This window comes from Papio anubis, chromosome 10 (genome assembly GCF_008728515.1).
Source record: "Papio anubis isolate 15944 chromosome 10, Panubis1.0, whole genome shotgun sequence".
NCBI lineage: Eukaryota > Metazoa > Chordata > Mammalia > Primates > Cercopithecidae > Papio > Papio anubis.
Window position 1 is genome coordinate 109,380,031 of NC_044985.1, and position 15,364 is coordinate 109,395,394.

A 15,364-nucleotide genomic window follows, 5' to 3' on the forward strand; every position below is an offset into this window, starting at 1 on the left:
AATCTAGAAAGTGGTAGAATTAGATTGAGATTTCATGTACAGTTGGTGTATTGGTCTGCTTAGGCTGCTATGTCAAAATAAGGACTGGGTGGGGTAAACAGATACTTATTTTCTCAGAGTTCTGGAGTCCAAGATCAAGGTGTTGGCAGATTTGGTCTCTCTTGAGGCTTCTCTCCTTGGCTTGCAGATGGCCACCTTCTTTTTGGGTGCTCATGTGACCTTTATTCCCTGTGGATGCATACCTCGGGTCTCTCTTCTTGCAAGAACACCAGATCTATGGGATTTGAGCCCCACCTTTGTGCCCATATTCACCCTTCCTTACCTGGTTAAAGGGCCTATGTCCAAATACAGTCATATTGTGGGATTAGGACTTTAACATGTGAATTTTAAGGGGAGTCAAAATTCTGTCTTCATAACATTCCAGAGAGTTTAGAATAGTAGATAGAAGGAAATAGTAAATACATGTAAATAATTGAAAATTTCTGTTATACACCAGGGTTTAGTTTTTTCCCAAAACTATGGGATAGTATAGAATGGGATAGATATTCTGAATTTCGGCCCCATCTCTGCCAGCAACAGGCTGTCAGTAGGCCATCTATTCATAGTTTTCAAAGTGCATTCTGTGTAACAAGATATCTTTTGGAATTGTTCTTGGAATGGGCGGGGGGCGGGGGTGGGAATCACCCTAGAGAATAAAATTAAGGAATCTCAACATTATATAAGCCTTCTAAACATGCAGTGCCTAATAATTCATTAAAGACTTGAAGAAATCTTATTAGCAAGCCTTTCTGTTTAACTCTGTTTAACCAAGCCTTTTCAAAAGTTATTTAGCTACAGAATCATTTTGTTAAGAACATCTATACTCCATTGACAGTTGTAGAGTATTTATGCCACGTAGAATTTGCCTTTAGCTTATATCAAAAGCTTAATTCATGGACTTCAAGGTTTCAGCAAGCTGGTTGAGTTTGGGGTGCAGAAAGGAAGAGAATGGGGCAGGAAGAAAATTTTGAAAATGTGTGATAGACAGAAATCAAATATAGGCTACGGGATCTACATTACTGTGTTACGGAAAGTCTGGAATCAACCATCAAAACCACTAGTTTCCAGACATTTCCCTTCTCAGAGGAAATCTTTTAAGATTAGAGCCTCAATTCCTCCTCTGTACTGCAACCAGAGTGATCTTTTACAAATCTTAATCATGTGTGCATATGTTTTCCATGTATCCCTACATAAACATTAAACTGCTTTTCTTTGCTCTCAAACTGAGCAATGAAATTCTTTTCAGAAGGAGGCCCTGTATATCTGATCAGCTCTGTCTCTTCACCCTCAGTTAGTGCCTTTTATCCCTTTCTCTCTCTACTCCAGCTACGCAGATCTTCCCCTCTTCCAACTTGCCATGGGCATTGCACAAATATTTCCCTCCGCCTGCAAAACTAATCTAATCCACCCTCACCCTCCCCTTTGCCATTTTTGAATCACTATTTAATCAAGATTTCTTGACTTCTCTACTTAAAAAAATCATCTATTATATCTTTTCATTACATCTATCATCTCTTGTAGCTCTTATCAGAGCTCTAATTCCATATGAGTTCATGTAATTATTTTCTCTCTACCTTACATTAGGAGTTCTATTCAGGCAGAGGTCATGTGTTTTAGTTCACTGTTCTATTCTTCCAGGTCACAGTGCCTGGCATGCAAAATGTCTAGACAGATACAGTAAAGGTAGATACCTTTTACCATTGGTTGAACATAATAAGTATATATATATATGTATACACACACACACACACACACACACACTTTTCCTCACTTGTCTTTTGTGAAAAATCAATCCAAAAAAATTTCAGAGTAAATTGCTAAAGCCAGTTTTAGAAAAGTCACATTCTTTGTTTTCTGGCTTGTTTCAATGTTACCAATAAATATATCTTGGTAACTATGGTTTGGATAACCCAATACTGTTCAGGAGTACTGATCTAGTATGTGTCCTATCTGAAAACTACTACAGGCTTCTTTATGACTATCTATTGAAGTGTCTCAGGAGATGAGTTGTGTATAAGATGTACTGTCTAGATTTCCATTTCCCACATCTCATTATGCCACTCTTCCTGTTTATGTAATCTTCAAATTTTCTAAAAAGAAAATTCTGTTGTTTTTAATAACATAAGTAATCCTCCTTAAAATATCCCAAACAAAAGAAAGCAAAACAAAGGGAAGCCTCTCTGCAAAGGCTGCTCATTCATATAGACTTGCATTCATGTCCTGGTTCCTCCTGTCACCCACTTCTGACTGGCACTGGGGAGCTTACACAACCATTGAGACCCTTGGTGAGTTTTCCTTGGTGAGTATTTTAGTTTGCTCAGGCTACCATAACAGAATACCATTAAGTGGGTGGTTTAAACAACAGACATTTATTTCTTGCAGTTCTAGAGGCTGGGAAGTTCAAAGTGCCAAGAGATTCAAGTACTGGTGAGGACTCTCTCCTAGGGTTGGAGATAGCCACGTTCTTGCTGTATCCTCACCTGGCAGACAGAGAAAGCTCTGTTGTCCCTTCCTCTTCTGATAAAGGTACTAATCTCATCATGGAGGCCCCACCGTCACAACTTCATCTAAACCTAATTACCTCCTAGAGGCCCCACCTTTGGATATCACACCCAACGTGTGTGATAACATCACATGTGGGTCTAGAACTTCAATATATAAATTGGGGAGGGGGTGGGGCTCAGATATTCAGTCCATAACAGTGAGTTTTCCCAGTCAACAGGACCCCAAGTTTTGCTTCACAGTGAAGCCTGGAAGGGCTAGGTAAGTGTATTAGTCAGGATTCTCCAGAGGGACAGAACTAGTAGGATATTTGTACATATGAAAGGGAATTTATTTGGGAGAATTGACTCACACAATCAAGAGGTGAAGTCTCACGATAGGCTGACTGCAAGCTGAGGAGCAAGGAAGTCAGTTATGTCTCAGTCCAAGTCCAAAAGTTTCAAAAACAGGGAAGCCTAAGTGCAGGCTTTAGTCTATGGCTGAAGGCCCAAGAGCCCCCAGAAAACCACTGTTGCAAGTCCAAGAGTCCAAAGGCCAAAGAACCTGGAGTCTGATATCCAAGGGCAGGAAGCACCCAAACCAGAGAAAGATGAAAGCCAGAAGACTCCTCAAGCAAGCTTATTCCACCTGCTTTATTCCACCCCTGCTGGCAGCTGATTAGACCACACTGAGGGTGGGTCTTTCTCTCCCAGTCCACTGACTCAAACGTCAATCTGCTCTGGCAACACCCTCACAATACTTTATGAGCCATCCAGACATCCTTCCATCCAATCAAATTGACACCTAAAATTAACTATCACAGTAAAAACTGGAAATAATATTTGTAAGAAGTCTAGTGAAGCATCTGACCCATAGTAGCCACTTAATATGTGGTAGCTCTAATAACAGTGTTGATGCTGCTGCTGTTATAAGACATCATGTAGAACTGCATTCCTGACTTTCCAGTAGTAACTAGCAAACATTAACTTTTTTTTTAATAACAGGCAGGGGAAAACATTAAAAACACATCATTAATGTTTTTAATAGCTCACTTTCTTCATTTATTATATAGACCATTGTGATTTCATTGGGGAAAAGTAGTAGGAAGGAAAATTAAATTAAACTACATAGAGTTTAGTTTAATTGAAGAGTATAAGAAGAAGAACGTAGACACTCTCTGTCTATGTCTACTCCATGTAAAGTGAAGGTGTATTTTAAAACAAAACTAATATTGTCGAAGCCTCATGAACTGTTTTGTTTTTTTCTAAAATTTGGATATCATAGAAGTATACAATTTTAGACTTAGGAAAATTCTTACAGTTTGTTTCAAATCTATGATTTTATCTAAGAAAACCAAGGCTTAGTAAGAGTTGTTTCCTCAGATTCCCAAAGATGTTATTGAACTGAGCTGAGAATGAACTACAGATCATCTCAACCCCAAGCCAGGATGTTTTATAGTTTTTGTATTTCTGGGAAAATATTTTAATTCTTTCTTATTTATTCCTAAGTATGTCTGATTTATATCTAAATTATGTATGTTAAGAATGGTTAATATTTTATTTATGAATATTTTAAAATTATCTATTTTTTAAACTATTTCTTACAGATTTGGAGGTTTTGCTACTATTTTGAATGAAAAACTATTTGAAAAAAATTTGGTTGGCACTAGCCTCATTCAAATTAATATAAATAAAATAAATGTAAGCTGTTCAAATGAATGATCATTCTAGAGATTCAACTACTTTTACACTTGGCACATATTTACTAAAGCCAGAGTATTTAAAATATCTATTCAATACTCAGTAAAGAGTATGAGTTTTATAAAGGCATTTTATTACAACTAGAGCTAACAAAAGCCTCACATACTGGATTTTTGAACTGTATTTGTCAACCTAATTTCTCCGTCTCTTAGTTTTTCTGTCAGTATACCAATAAAAATGTTCTCTTCATTAGAAACACAAGGATCTAATATTTAGGCGGCGTTTTACAGAAGAGAAAATGAGAAATAATATCTGTTAAACTCTGTACAAGAAGTTGGGCAGAAACTGAGTGCTACATGAATTTATAATTAGAATTAAGAGTTACATCTAGAGAATAGTCCAACTGCTATTGCAAACAATTTCAAAACCTCAGCAGTGTACTGGAATATGACTTATTTCTGGGTTATGTCACAGGCTGTGATTTTTGTCACAGGCAAGATGGCAACCAATTAGTGAATTCAGTGAAAGATGGGCTGCTCTTCCAGGTTATCGGGAAGTGTCCATCTAGTGGGTCTGATAACCTCTAAAATGTCAAAAAAAAAAAAATTCCAGCCGGCAGAAGAAAGCAAAAGGATGAGGATTTTATAGGACATTTGATGCCCAGACCTGGAAGTAGCATATGTCATTTCCGCCTGCATTCTGATGGCTAGACCTCGGTTATACAGTTCTCCCCAGCTGCAAGAATGCTCATAAACATGGCTTAACTAGATGCCCAGAGAGAAGGACAAAGGGATTTGATCAGCATACGGCTAGTCCGTTGACTTCCGTAGTACACACATACATGAAAAGATAGAGTTCTCTGAGCAAATCGCCCCGCAATACTAGAATTTCTCAAAGAAAGTGTTACTGAAATATGCAAATATCTGATATCTACTATTAATGCGGGATGTTTTAGGCAGAAATAATTTGGTGGCAATATCTCTACAATCCTCATGTATCCTGATTAAAAAAACGAATAATTCCATCATCTGGATGTTTGGTGGACAGCTTTTAAAGGCCAGGCATGGTCTTAAAAATTCTATTTATTATTCCACGCTATGAAAATTTGTTATTATTTGCAACTGTTTTATGGAGAACTGTTGTGTATAAGTCAGTGTGTGTGTTCCCCTGTGTTACAGTGAGAGATAAACAGTGCCTGGTATAGGTATTCCCGATACAAATCTAGAACTCTCACTTTCCCAGTCACCATGACCTGTATTCTAATTAAATGTCACAGTGTGTGTTAAAACTGTGGTTTCTGGAGCTGATTAGAGCCAGCCAGCCAGAGAAATTTACCTACAAGCCCAGTCAAGTGCTGGGGGCTTCTCGTTGCACTGCTATTTCTCCATCCTCTAAGTTGTTTTTAGTTTAGTTTTGTTTTGTTTTTGAGACGGAGTCTTGCTCTGTCGCCCAGGCTGGAGTGCAGTGGCACGATCTCGGCTCACTGCAAGCTCCGCCTCCCGGGTTTACACCATTCTCCTGCCTCAGCCTCCCGAGTAGATGGGACTGCAGGTGCCCGCCGCTACGCCCGGCTAATTTTTGTATTTTTTTTTTTTTAGTAGAGACGGGGTTTCACCGCGTTACCCAGGATGGTCTCGATCTCCTGACCTCGTGATCCGCCCGCCTCGGCCTCCCAAAGTGCTGGGATTACAGACATGAGCCACCATGACCGGCCCATCCTCTAAGTTTCTAAGGAAAAGAGGGCAAAGGCCCAGTGCCTCCACCATGAAAGAGCATGGCAGAGCAGGGGGAATGCTTTATATTTCATTATTCTTTCTCTCTTGTGTAAACTCTGTTGAATAATCTCTGATAAAGATAAAAACCTATTACTTTATCAGGTCTTTGCTAATTGCTGTTTGCGCGATCTTGGACAAGTTGTGTGAAGGCTCTCTGCTGTTCTTACACCCATAAAGTGATTAGGATTTTTTGCATATTCCACTTGATTCAGTGTGCCCCATCTGTGTGTAAACCATCATTTTATCTTGTGTGCCTTCATAAACACAAACCTGGGCTTTCTTTCCGACTGTATTTAAAACCATGGAATCTCCAAATGACTGAGCTGTTGTTATTTCTCTATATATATTTGAAGAGAAGGCTTCCCTTGGATGTAAGAATTGACATAGCTGACCCCAAATAACAGAGTTTACACAAGAGAGAAAGAATAGTGAAACATAAAAAATGCCCCCACTCCTCCATGCTCTTCTGTGGTGGAGGCCCAGGGCCTTTGCCCTCTTTTCCTTAGAGACTTGGAGAATGGAGTAATAGCACTTGCCTGGGCTTGTAGGTAAACCTCTCTGTCTGTCTGGCTCTAATCAGCTCCAGAAACCACGGTTTTAAAATACTCTGTGATATTCAATTAGAATATAGGTCAGGATGACTGGTAGAGTGAGAGTTCTAGATTTGTATAGGGAGTACCAACAACTAACAAATGGTGGTACTGGAAAGAAAGTCAACGTGAGCTTTGTGTAAGAGCTTTCTAGAAGTTAAAGATATTCAAAATTGAGCCAAGTTTTCCCATGGGGTAGGAAACCTTGGTCTTCCCTGGAGTTATCCTCTGAGAGGCAGGACAACCATCTCAGTAATTACAAACACACACCTTACCTTGAGTGAGCTGTTGCAAGTGGTGATTTCCAAGGGCTGTTTCAGTTCTAAAATCTGATGACTGAATCTAATACCCATCTGATAATGCAACTTAGTTCAGTGCCTCCTTTAGTGCTTTAAATGTGTTTTTTTCTGCTTAATTAATCTGCCTTGATCACTTCTTATTCTCATTGTTCAGCAGTTGGAGTAGAATGCAGTATCTTTGATCCTGTTGATTATGCCAATATGAAGTAACAACTTGGAAGCATTCTTTATGTCCACAGGAAGCTCAATTGCTCATCAGCAACAGACCTTTGGCCTCTTAAAGGCACAACCACAGCCTATATTTTGAAACCAAGTGATCTCTATGTGAGATTGTGACATTTCAAAAATCACATCAGTGGCTCATGCCTGTAGTCCCAGCACTTTGGGAGGCCAAGGCAGGTGGATCTCTTGAGGTCAGGAGTTCGAGACTACCCTGGCCAACATGGTAAAACCCCATCTCTACTAAAAAAATGAAAAAATAAAAAAGTTGTTGTGGAGGTGGGCACCTATAATCCCAGCTACTAGGGAGGCTGAGGCAGGAGAATTGCTTGAACCTGAGAGATGGAGGTTGCAGTAAACCAAGATCGCACCATTGCACTCCAGCCTGGGTGATAAGAGTGAAACTCCATCAAAAAATTAATGATAATAATAATAATAATAAAAACAGCAGTCATGGACCACACATATAAAAACTTTTTATGTAAATCATCTGAGTCATCTACATGTTCACAGAGGCAATTAAATGAATGACAGTTGAATCCCTTTAAATATTGCAAAAAAAAAAAAAAAAAGGAGAATAGAATCCTAAATTTTTCCAAGTAAATGATGTGACTGTTCATATTTCCAAATAAAACTCATTTTTCCAGGCAAATTGCTTGTTTTTTATGGCCTATTAATAACAAGTGGTAATTGTGGAAACATTTATGGCTTAAGAAAAGACAATTTTGACAACAGCAACTAACTCATGTTCTCCAGTTATTAAGGGCTATTGGTTTATGCTTGCTATGCATGGCTCATGTGCAGGGAGACATTGGAGAGGCGGGTATGAGCCAGGGATGGGATTAGAGCCAGAAGCAAACAGCAATAAGCTATTATCCTGGATGAAGCAGGCATGCAGTTATTCATCCCATCCCTTCAATTCTCACTAATGACTCTATTAGATACTGAGTACCAATGTGAAAGTTACAGTCTTTGGTCTAAAGCTTGTGATACAGTGGGGGGCAACAAGATATATAAATCAACAACTGGGAGTGATAAGTGATGCCAGTGATGTCACATCAGAGCACAAGACATGTGCCATGGAAGGCATAGGGTGGCCCAGCAATGACACAAAGTTTTAATGTAATACCGTGTTTCATTAGGTTGCAGAAACGTAGTTTGATTCTGTACCTCATAGGTACCCCCAGCAGCTACCATATACACAGCTACTGTACCAAGGGCTTGTGACTGCTGGAATTAAAACTAAGGCATCCACATGTCACCTTGATCCAAAGAAACTGCAGCCTTGGCTCCCCACAAATCTTTTATTATTTTTGTCACGTTGTCCCTAGTCCCCATGCCACCTAGTAGTCCATCTGTCCAGGTACAGACCAACAGATCAGGGCTTACAATAAATAGGGCAGGTGCAACATTACACTTTGTGTCATTGTAATTGCCAAGGTGAAAGTACTACAATATGGCAGGCTCCGAAGTCACTTTCTTTAGGGTAGCCCAAGCCTGATATTAACCCTTTACTCACAACTTTAACTCAAACTAGGAAAAGGAATTAGGAGAAGCCTTCCTTGAATGATAACACTCAAGTTAAGTATTCCCAAACAAGAAGACCTGGCTAATTAGCTCATCATTTTGCTTTGGAAGAGAGGTGTGTCAGGCTGAAGAAAGAGCAAATATCAAGAAACCAACTCATCATCTCAATTAAAATAGGTAATGGAAAAGAAATGTTGAGAGCTGCCAGAAACTAGTTTACAAAAGGGCCTTATGTCTTAACGCAAAGCATTGGATCTTGGTTCTAAGGGCCTTGGGGAATCAGGAAGTAATTTCACTGGAAAATAAATGGAAATGGATCATGATAGGAGACAGGCAGGTAGGGGCTTTTGCCTTAATACAAAGAAGAAAAGTAGAGACAAGAATAGAGTCATGATGGTGGTTAGGGAAAAGTGTGGAAAAGTATTATATGCTTCTGTTTCCTGTCCAAATCCCAAGACTGCTAAGTTGTGGGTACTCTCCATGCTAGGGATGACATAGTATAGATGATTGCCAAGTATCTCCCTAGCGAATCTGTAAGAAGGGTAATCTACGTCGCTAAGAAAAACAGTAGGAGAAAAAATAATTATTAGCATTGCTATGTAAGGAACTTTAAATGCATTATCTCGTTTAATCTTCACAGGAACACAGTAACAGCAATTATTATCTTTGTTTACAGATATGGAGATTGGGGTTCAGGAACCTTGACTAAGGTTAAGTAGCAAATACATGGCATGGGCAAAATGCAAAGTGGAAGTTTGTCTAGCTCTGAAGACCGTGACTTTTTAGCTAGAAGAGAAGCAAGTTTGGAGAGAGAACAGTGCTGCCAATTTTAACAAGTTGTGCCCCCACCCAGGCAGTCATGTGCAAAGGCTCATTCATGCTATATTGTTTTGTTCCTAGAGCCTAAAAGAGATCTTTAGGTGGTGAGGATTTATAAGAATCTTCAGTACTCATTTGTTACTGAGTGAATCAATGTTGATGAGGAGCGAATGAGAGATTCTGGTAAAACCCACTAATGTATGGGGTCAGACCTAATGGCAAAATCCATTAGACCCAGGAAACCAAGTCTTTCTAGGTGGCCCAGGATCCAGGGCACATATGGAGAGGGAGAGAGACAGGGAAGAAGCCAGAGAGACAGAATTAGACCCACAGACAGCATAGAGAGGCAGGAAATGGGAAACTTCAGGGTTAGCTGCATGAGGTGTGATGGATTAGAATCCTGGAGGGAATGTTTGCTCAAAGACAAATTGCTCCTGGTCTTACCTTTCTTCTGTATCCTTCTTCAGTTTAAACACTGTAACAAATTTAAGACAATGATATACAAAACATGCAGTCTGAAATACAAGTATAATAATACATCCATTTTTGTAATAAATTTAATTCAAATTCAGATTTCAATGTGAGAATTAGATTTTAGAGCAATAGTCAACATTCACTCATTCATTCACTACATAGAGGATAGGTGCGTTCTATGTGGTTGGCACTGTGAGCTACATGCTGGGGCTGTAACTGTGAACACTCAAAATAACTCAGATTCCACATAAAGCTTTACCACAGTATGTAAGATTGATTTTGTTCCAGAGAGTTTATGTTACTAAAATCAATTTTGTTTTCAACAGACTTTAAAAAGACATTGAGATATATGGATATGGATAAATATGTCCTTTTCCTCTGAATAGGTTTCCTTGAGTTTTCAATATATCTTATTTACAATATATCTTATTTACATATTACATATTACAAGAGTCTAATTGTCTACTTTCAATTTGTCTCTTTTCAACAGCTATTTTGAAGATTTTCATATTTATTTGAATTTGAAAACACCTTAGTTAGGAAGCAGTTTCTCGAATACACACACACACCTGCACACACACGCACACACACACGAAAAACAGATTTATTCCCAAATAAAATTCTCAATAATACATTTATGATTTTCTTACAGATTTTTTAGCTCTGCTTTCTATTTAGGAGGCAGACATTAAGGTATACAGACACAGGTCTGAGTAGTACCATTTCTTTAATCCTTTTGTTCAAGTTTCTCTAAATATACCTGCCAAAATTTACTGAAGACTAACCTCTGGGACTTGAAAACAAAGAAGAAGAGAAAACACACACACACACGAAATTCCTTTCCAAAGCTGTAGGCTTTTATTTAATTGAGGCTGGAGACCTAAGTGACACTCCCTGGTTTGTTTAAAATCTGGAAGAGCAGGTGGGCTGAAGCAGATGGGTCGTTAGGCTTTGAGGCTGTGACGTTTGGAAGCTAGAGTTACACTTTCTTTGAAGCTGTGAATAAACAGCTTGGGAATAGTTTATAATGTTATTTTCTGATACTGGTTTTATTCCATTTGTCTCGGGACACTGAAAAATAAGTGTTGGTTAAATTATCTTTCTTTAATTATTAGGCGGGGATGTATTGCCTTTAAAATATTTTAACTTCTCAAAAAGGCAAATACTATATGATTCCACTTAAATGAGTTACCTAATATAGTGAAATTCTTAGAGACAGAAAGTAGAGGAGTGGTTGCCAGGGGCCAAAGGGAGGAGGAAATGAGGAGTTATAAGTAGGTATAGACCTTCAGTTTTGCCAGACAAAAAGAGCCCTGCAGATTGATTATACAACAAAATGAATGCACTTTACACTAGTGAACTATGCACTTAAAAATAGCTAAGATGGGAAATTTTATGTTATATGTATTTATATTTTTATAAGAAATTATGGTTAAAATAGCACTTTTTATGTTATGGTATATTTTAATACAGTTTTAAAATTTATTTTAATTATACTTTATAGCATACATGTGCAGAACATGCAGATTTGTTATATAGGTAGATACATGCCATGGTGGTTTGCTGTGACTGACTTATTTTATTTAGGATAATGTCTTTCCAGTAGCAATAAACCCTTATGCTAGCATGTTCCAGATGTTCCTTTTTCTGTAAGGCTGAATAATACCCCACTGTATGCCTGTACTGCGTTGTGTTGACCCAGTCATCGATGGACGCTCCGGTTGCTTCTGTCTTGTGAATAATGCTACCATAAACTTGGATGTACGAATACCTATTTGAGCTCCTGATTCCAATTATTAGTATTATTGTTATCTGAGACATGGTCTCAGTGTGTTTCCCAGCCTCTATTGCAGTGGCACAATCTCGGCTCACTGCAGCCTTGACATCCCAAGGCACAAGCAATCCTCCTACTTCACCTTCCCAGGTAGCTGGGACTACAAACTTGCACCACCATGCCCAGCTAATTTTACCTTCTCTGTAGAGACAGTGTCTCACTATGTTGCCCAGACTGATTTGGAACTCCTGAGATCAAATGATCCTCCTGTTTTGGCCTCCCAAAGTGCTGGGATCACAGGTGTGAGACATTGAACCTGGCCCCTGCTTTCAATTATTTTTCCATGCTTTATTTTTTTCTGCAGAGTACTGATTACCATCCAAATGCCCTCCTCCTGCCCCCAACTAGAGATGCAAATTATATCTATTTGGTAGAAAGATGACTCTAAAGGTTGTAATGGTATTTCCTTAAGGACATTAACCAATTTTATTTCCCCTTCCTTCCTTCTTTCCTTCCTTCCTTCCTTCCTTCCTTCCTTCCTTCCTTCCTTCCTTCTTTCTTTCTTTTTGACAAAGTCTTGCTCTGTTGCCCAGGCTGGAGTGCAGTGGCTCAATCTTGGACCACTGCAACCTCCACCTCCGGGGTTCAAGTGATTCTTATACCCCAGCCTCCCAAGTAGCTGGGATTACAGACACCCGCCACTACACCCAACTAATTTTTGTGTTTTTAGTAGAGATGGGGTTTCCCCATGTTGGCCAGGCCAGACTGGTCTGGATCTTCTGACCTGAGGTGATCCACCTGCCTTTGCCTCCCAAAGCGCTGGGATTACAGGCTTCAGCCACCATGCCCAGCCACAACCAGTTTTATTTCTAACCTAGCAATTTTATTCTAACATTCTTTTAAAAATGTCTATAAATACTTAGGTCCTCCAAATGCTCTTTGGACCAGCTTTACTATCTCACTTGTTTCATCATTAATCATTAATAAATCTCTGAAACATGTTTATTCCAAAAAAATTTAGACTTCTTATACTTGATTTCATTATAACTAAAACAAGTTTATATACAGGCCCATTTAAAAACCTGAAATCTTTCTGAAACTGTTATGGAACTACCCTTCTGATTTAAGTTAATCTCATATAATGTTTTTCATGACATGTATTTACACAACTGAATAGCATCTTAGAGCTGAAAGAGACTATAGCAATGTAGAAATAAATGAGGATCAAACAAAAGAGACAGGCAAAGGCTATTTATTCAGAGCTTGCATTTGGCAAAGACTCAGAGGCAGGCAGAGGAGTAGGAGGGCTTTATGGGGGGGAAATGTTCAAATAAATTTGGCCTAAAACTGCCTCCATATGTAATGAATTGCAACCTAACTTAGTATGTAAATAAACTACAACCTATCATAAGAGTATATTATTGTAACAAGTAGCTGAGTCTTAGCCAATCATAGCAGCCAAGTTTTCAGCCAATCACAGACTGCAAACTGTCAAAACATGTCCAAATAAGGTGAAGGATGGCTTGTAATCAATCAGGATATTTCTATATGTTATTTCTTTTTTCTTTTTATAAACACTGCCTGACCAGGTTGCTGGGCAGAGATCTCTGAGCCTTTACTTGTTCAGGGTGCTGCCCATTTAACAAATCCTTTCTTTTTCTCAAATAAACTCTGCTAAATTAAGTTTGTCTAAAGTTTTTCATTTATCAGCAACAATGAAAAGTCTTCAAGTATACCTTGATTGGGGACTGTTAACTTGGGGAAGTGGCAGGTGAGCACACTAGAAATGGAGCATTCTCTGTGATTGGTTAAAGGTATATATTTACTTTTCCTCAGTTGTTCGTAAGTTGGAAACTGGGCCAAAAATTGGGAAGCTAAGTTGTTACTCTTGTCTTGACTATTTGAGGTCAATTTTTACATGGGTGGTTGTTTAGCTTTTAGGATTATTTCCTAGAGACGGGTCTACTCCCTACAAGTGTGACTGGTACCTCATAGGTTGACTTCTGAAGCTAGTTACTGTGGATAATAGGCTAGAGTTCTGTTTCTAAATGTTATCTGGCAATTTTCCATTTGTATAAGACCCTTAGTGATTATCTAATATAGAAAAATTAAATAAACTCATAAAGGCCAAATGACTATGTTTAACTGAATACTACTTTTTATGTGTCTAGCACTTTTTAGTTTTCAAAATACTTTAAACTGTAGAATATTATAAGATTTTTAAAATAAAATCAAGGAAGTTAGGTAGAGCTGGTATTTTCTTTGTTTTGTAGGTAAGAAAAATGAGGCTCCCCAAAAAGTGACATGGGTCACAGCCAGAGTTGCAAAGCTGAGGCCTGTGAGATTCCTGACTCGGACTGCTCAATGTATGACAGCCTGTTCTATCTGTGTCCCACAGATTCAGATAATGGTGAACCAAAGTGTGACATTTGTGTTATCACACTGCTCAAAGTCGATAAGGATTTTAACCCAAGTGTAAAAAATAATCAGATTTTTTCAATCATTTCTGTGATTTTCTAAAAATTTCCTTATTTGAATTAAACTGTTAACCTGGTGAATTGTACAACTTGTGGTTATTAGATAATCAGATTTTTGAAAATACTATTAGCTCCATTAACACACTTATTATAACTTGATTTTCCAGTTCCATCAGGAATGTTACATTTCCTACACAGATCAGAAAGATGTGTGAAGAGCTGAGAAATCTGCAATATAAATAAATTAAAAATTCATTGAGCAATATGATAGGTGGTGGAGTCAACCATTTTTTAAAAAATTAAAAACAAAACCTCAATACCTACCTTAAAACAACTCAAGGCCTTTTGGGAGGAGCAGATGTATACAACTATAAAGCAAGGTCAGTGCAGAGATGACCATGACCCTGCAAGAGTTGTGAATGGGTGGGAGGGCTTCAGAGGATACTTAAATTGAGTAACCAGGAGTAAGTAGAGTTAGTTAAGCAAAGAAAGACAAGACATAAGGGAATTCAAAGGAGGGGTGGTAATAGCTGTGGAAAACAGCGTTATGTTTACTGGGGTTGGAGTGGGGAGGAAGAACCTACAACCAATGTAATACAGGGAGGTTAATGGGGAACGACAAAGCTAGAGGGGAAGGAAAGAGCAAGAAGCTGGAGATTCTTGCCGATTATAGTGAAGAGCTTAGACATTCTATGGGCAACAGGAGGCTTCTGAAAGGATTTTATTCAGGGTTACATTATGATCAGATTTTCATTTCCAACAGATCATTTTGGCAGTATAAGGAACTTATGCTTTGAGGAGTCAAGGATAGAGTCAGAGACAAGTTGCAGTAAATCAAGTGAGAGGATTAGAGCTGAACCAGAGCAGTTGAGTTAGGCATGAAACAAAGTGGAAGAGAAGTGAGAGCAAGACATCCAGAAATAAAATCTGCAGAATCTTCTAATAGATTTGGGGATTAGCACTTAAAGAAAGGGAGAGACATGCTTCTAGCTTGGATAGTTGATTGGACAGAAAGAACAAATAGTTTAATAAGAAATTATCAGTTCAGTATCTGAAATGTTCATATGGGGACTCCAGATGGATTCATCTAGCAGGCAGTTGGATAAATGAATCTAAAGATAAAAAGAATGGTCCAGGCATCTGATAAAATATTTAGAAATCACTAACAATTAGGTGATTGCTAGCTGAAT

At 38.5% G+C, this 15,364-nt stretch overlaps 1 protein-coding gene across 13 annotated transcripts in view; it reads left to right on the top strand.

Annotated features, from left to right (window-relative positions):
* Positions 1 to 15,364, top strand: part of NYAP2 (neuronal tyrosine-phosphorylated phosphoinositide-3-kinase adaptor 2) — a 320,701-nt gene that overhangs the window by 205,572 nt on the left and 99,765 nt on the right. For 11 of the 13 annotated variants that reach the window (XM_021924042.2, XM_021924051.2, XM_021924049.2 and 8 more), the window contains one exon: positions 2,422 to 2,565. The exons of the other annotated variants lie outside the window; for them this stretch is intronic. In XM_021924042.2, coding sequence (XP_021779734.1) covers positions 2,422 to 2,565 — 144 coding nt within the window. The remainder of the gene's footprint in view (positions 1 to 2,421; positions 2,566 to 15,364) is intronic. 13 annotated transcript variants of the gene reach the window in all.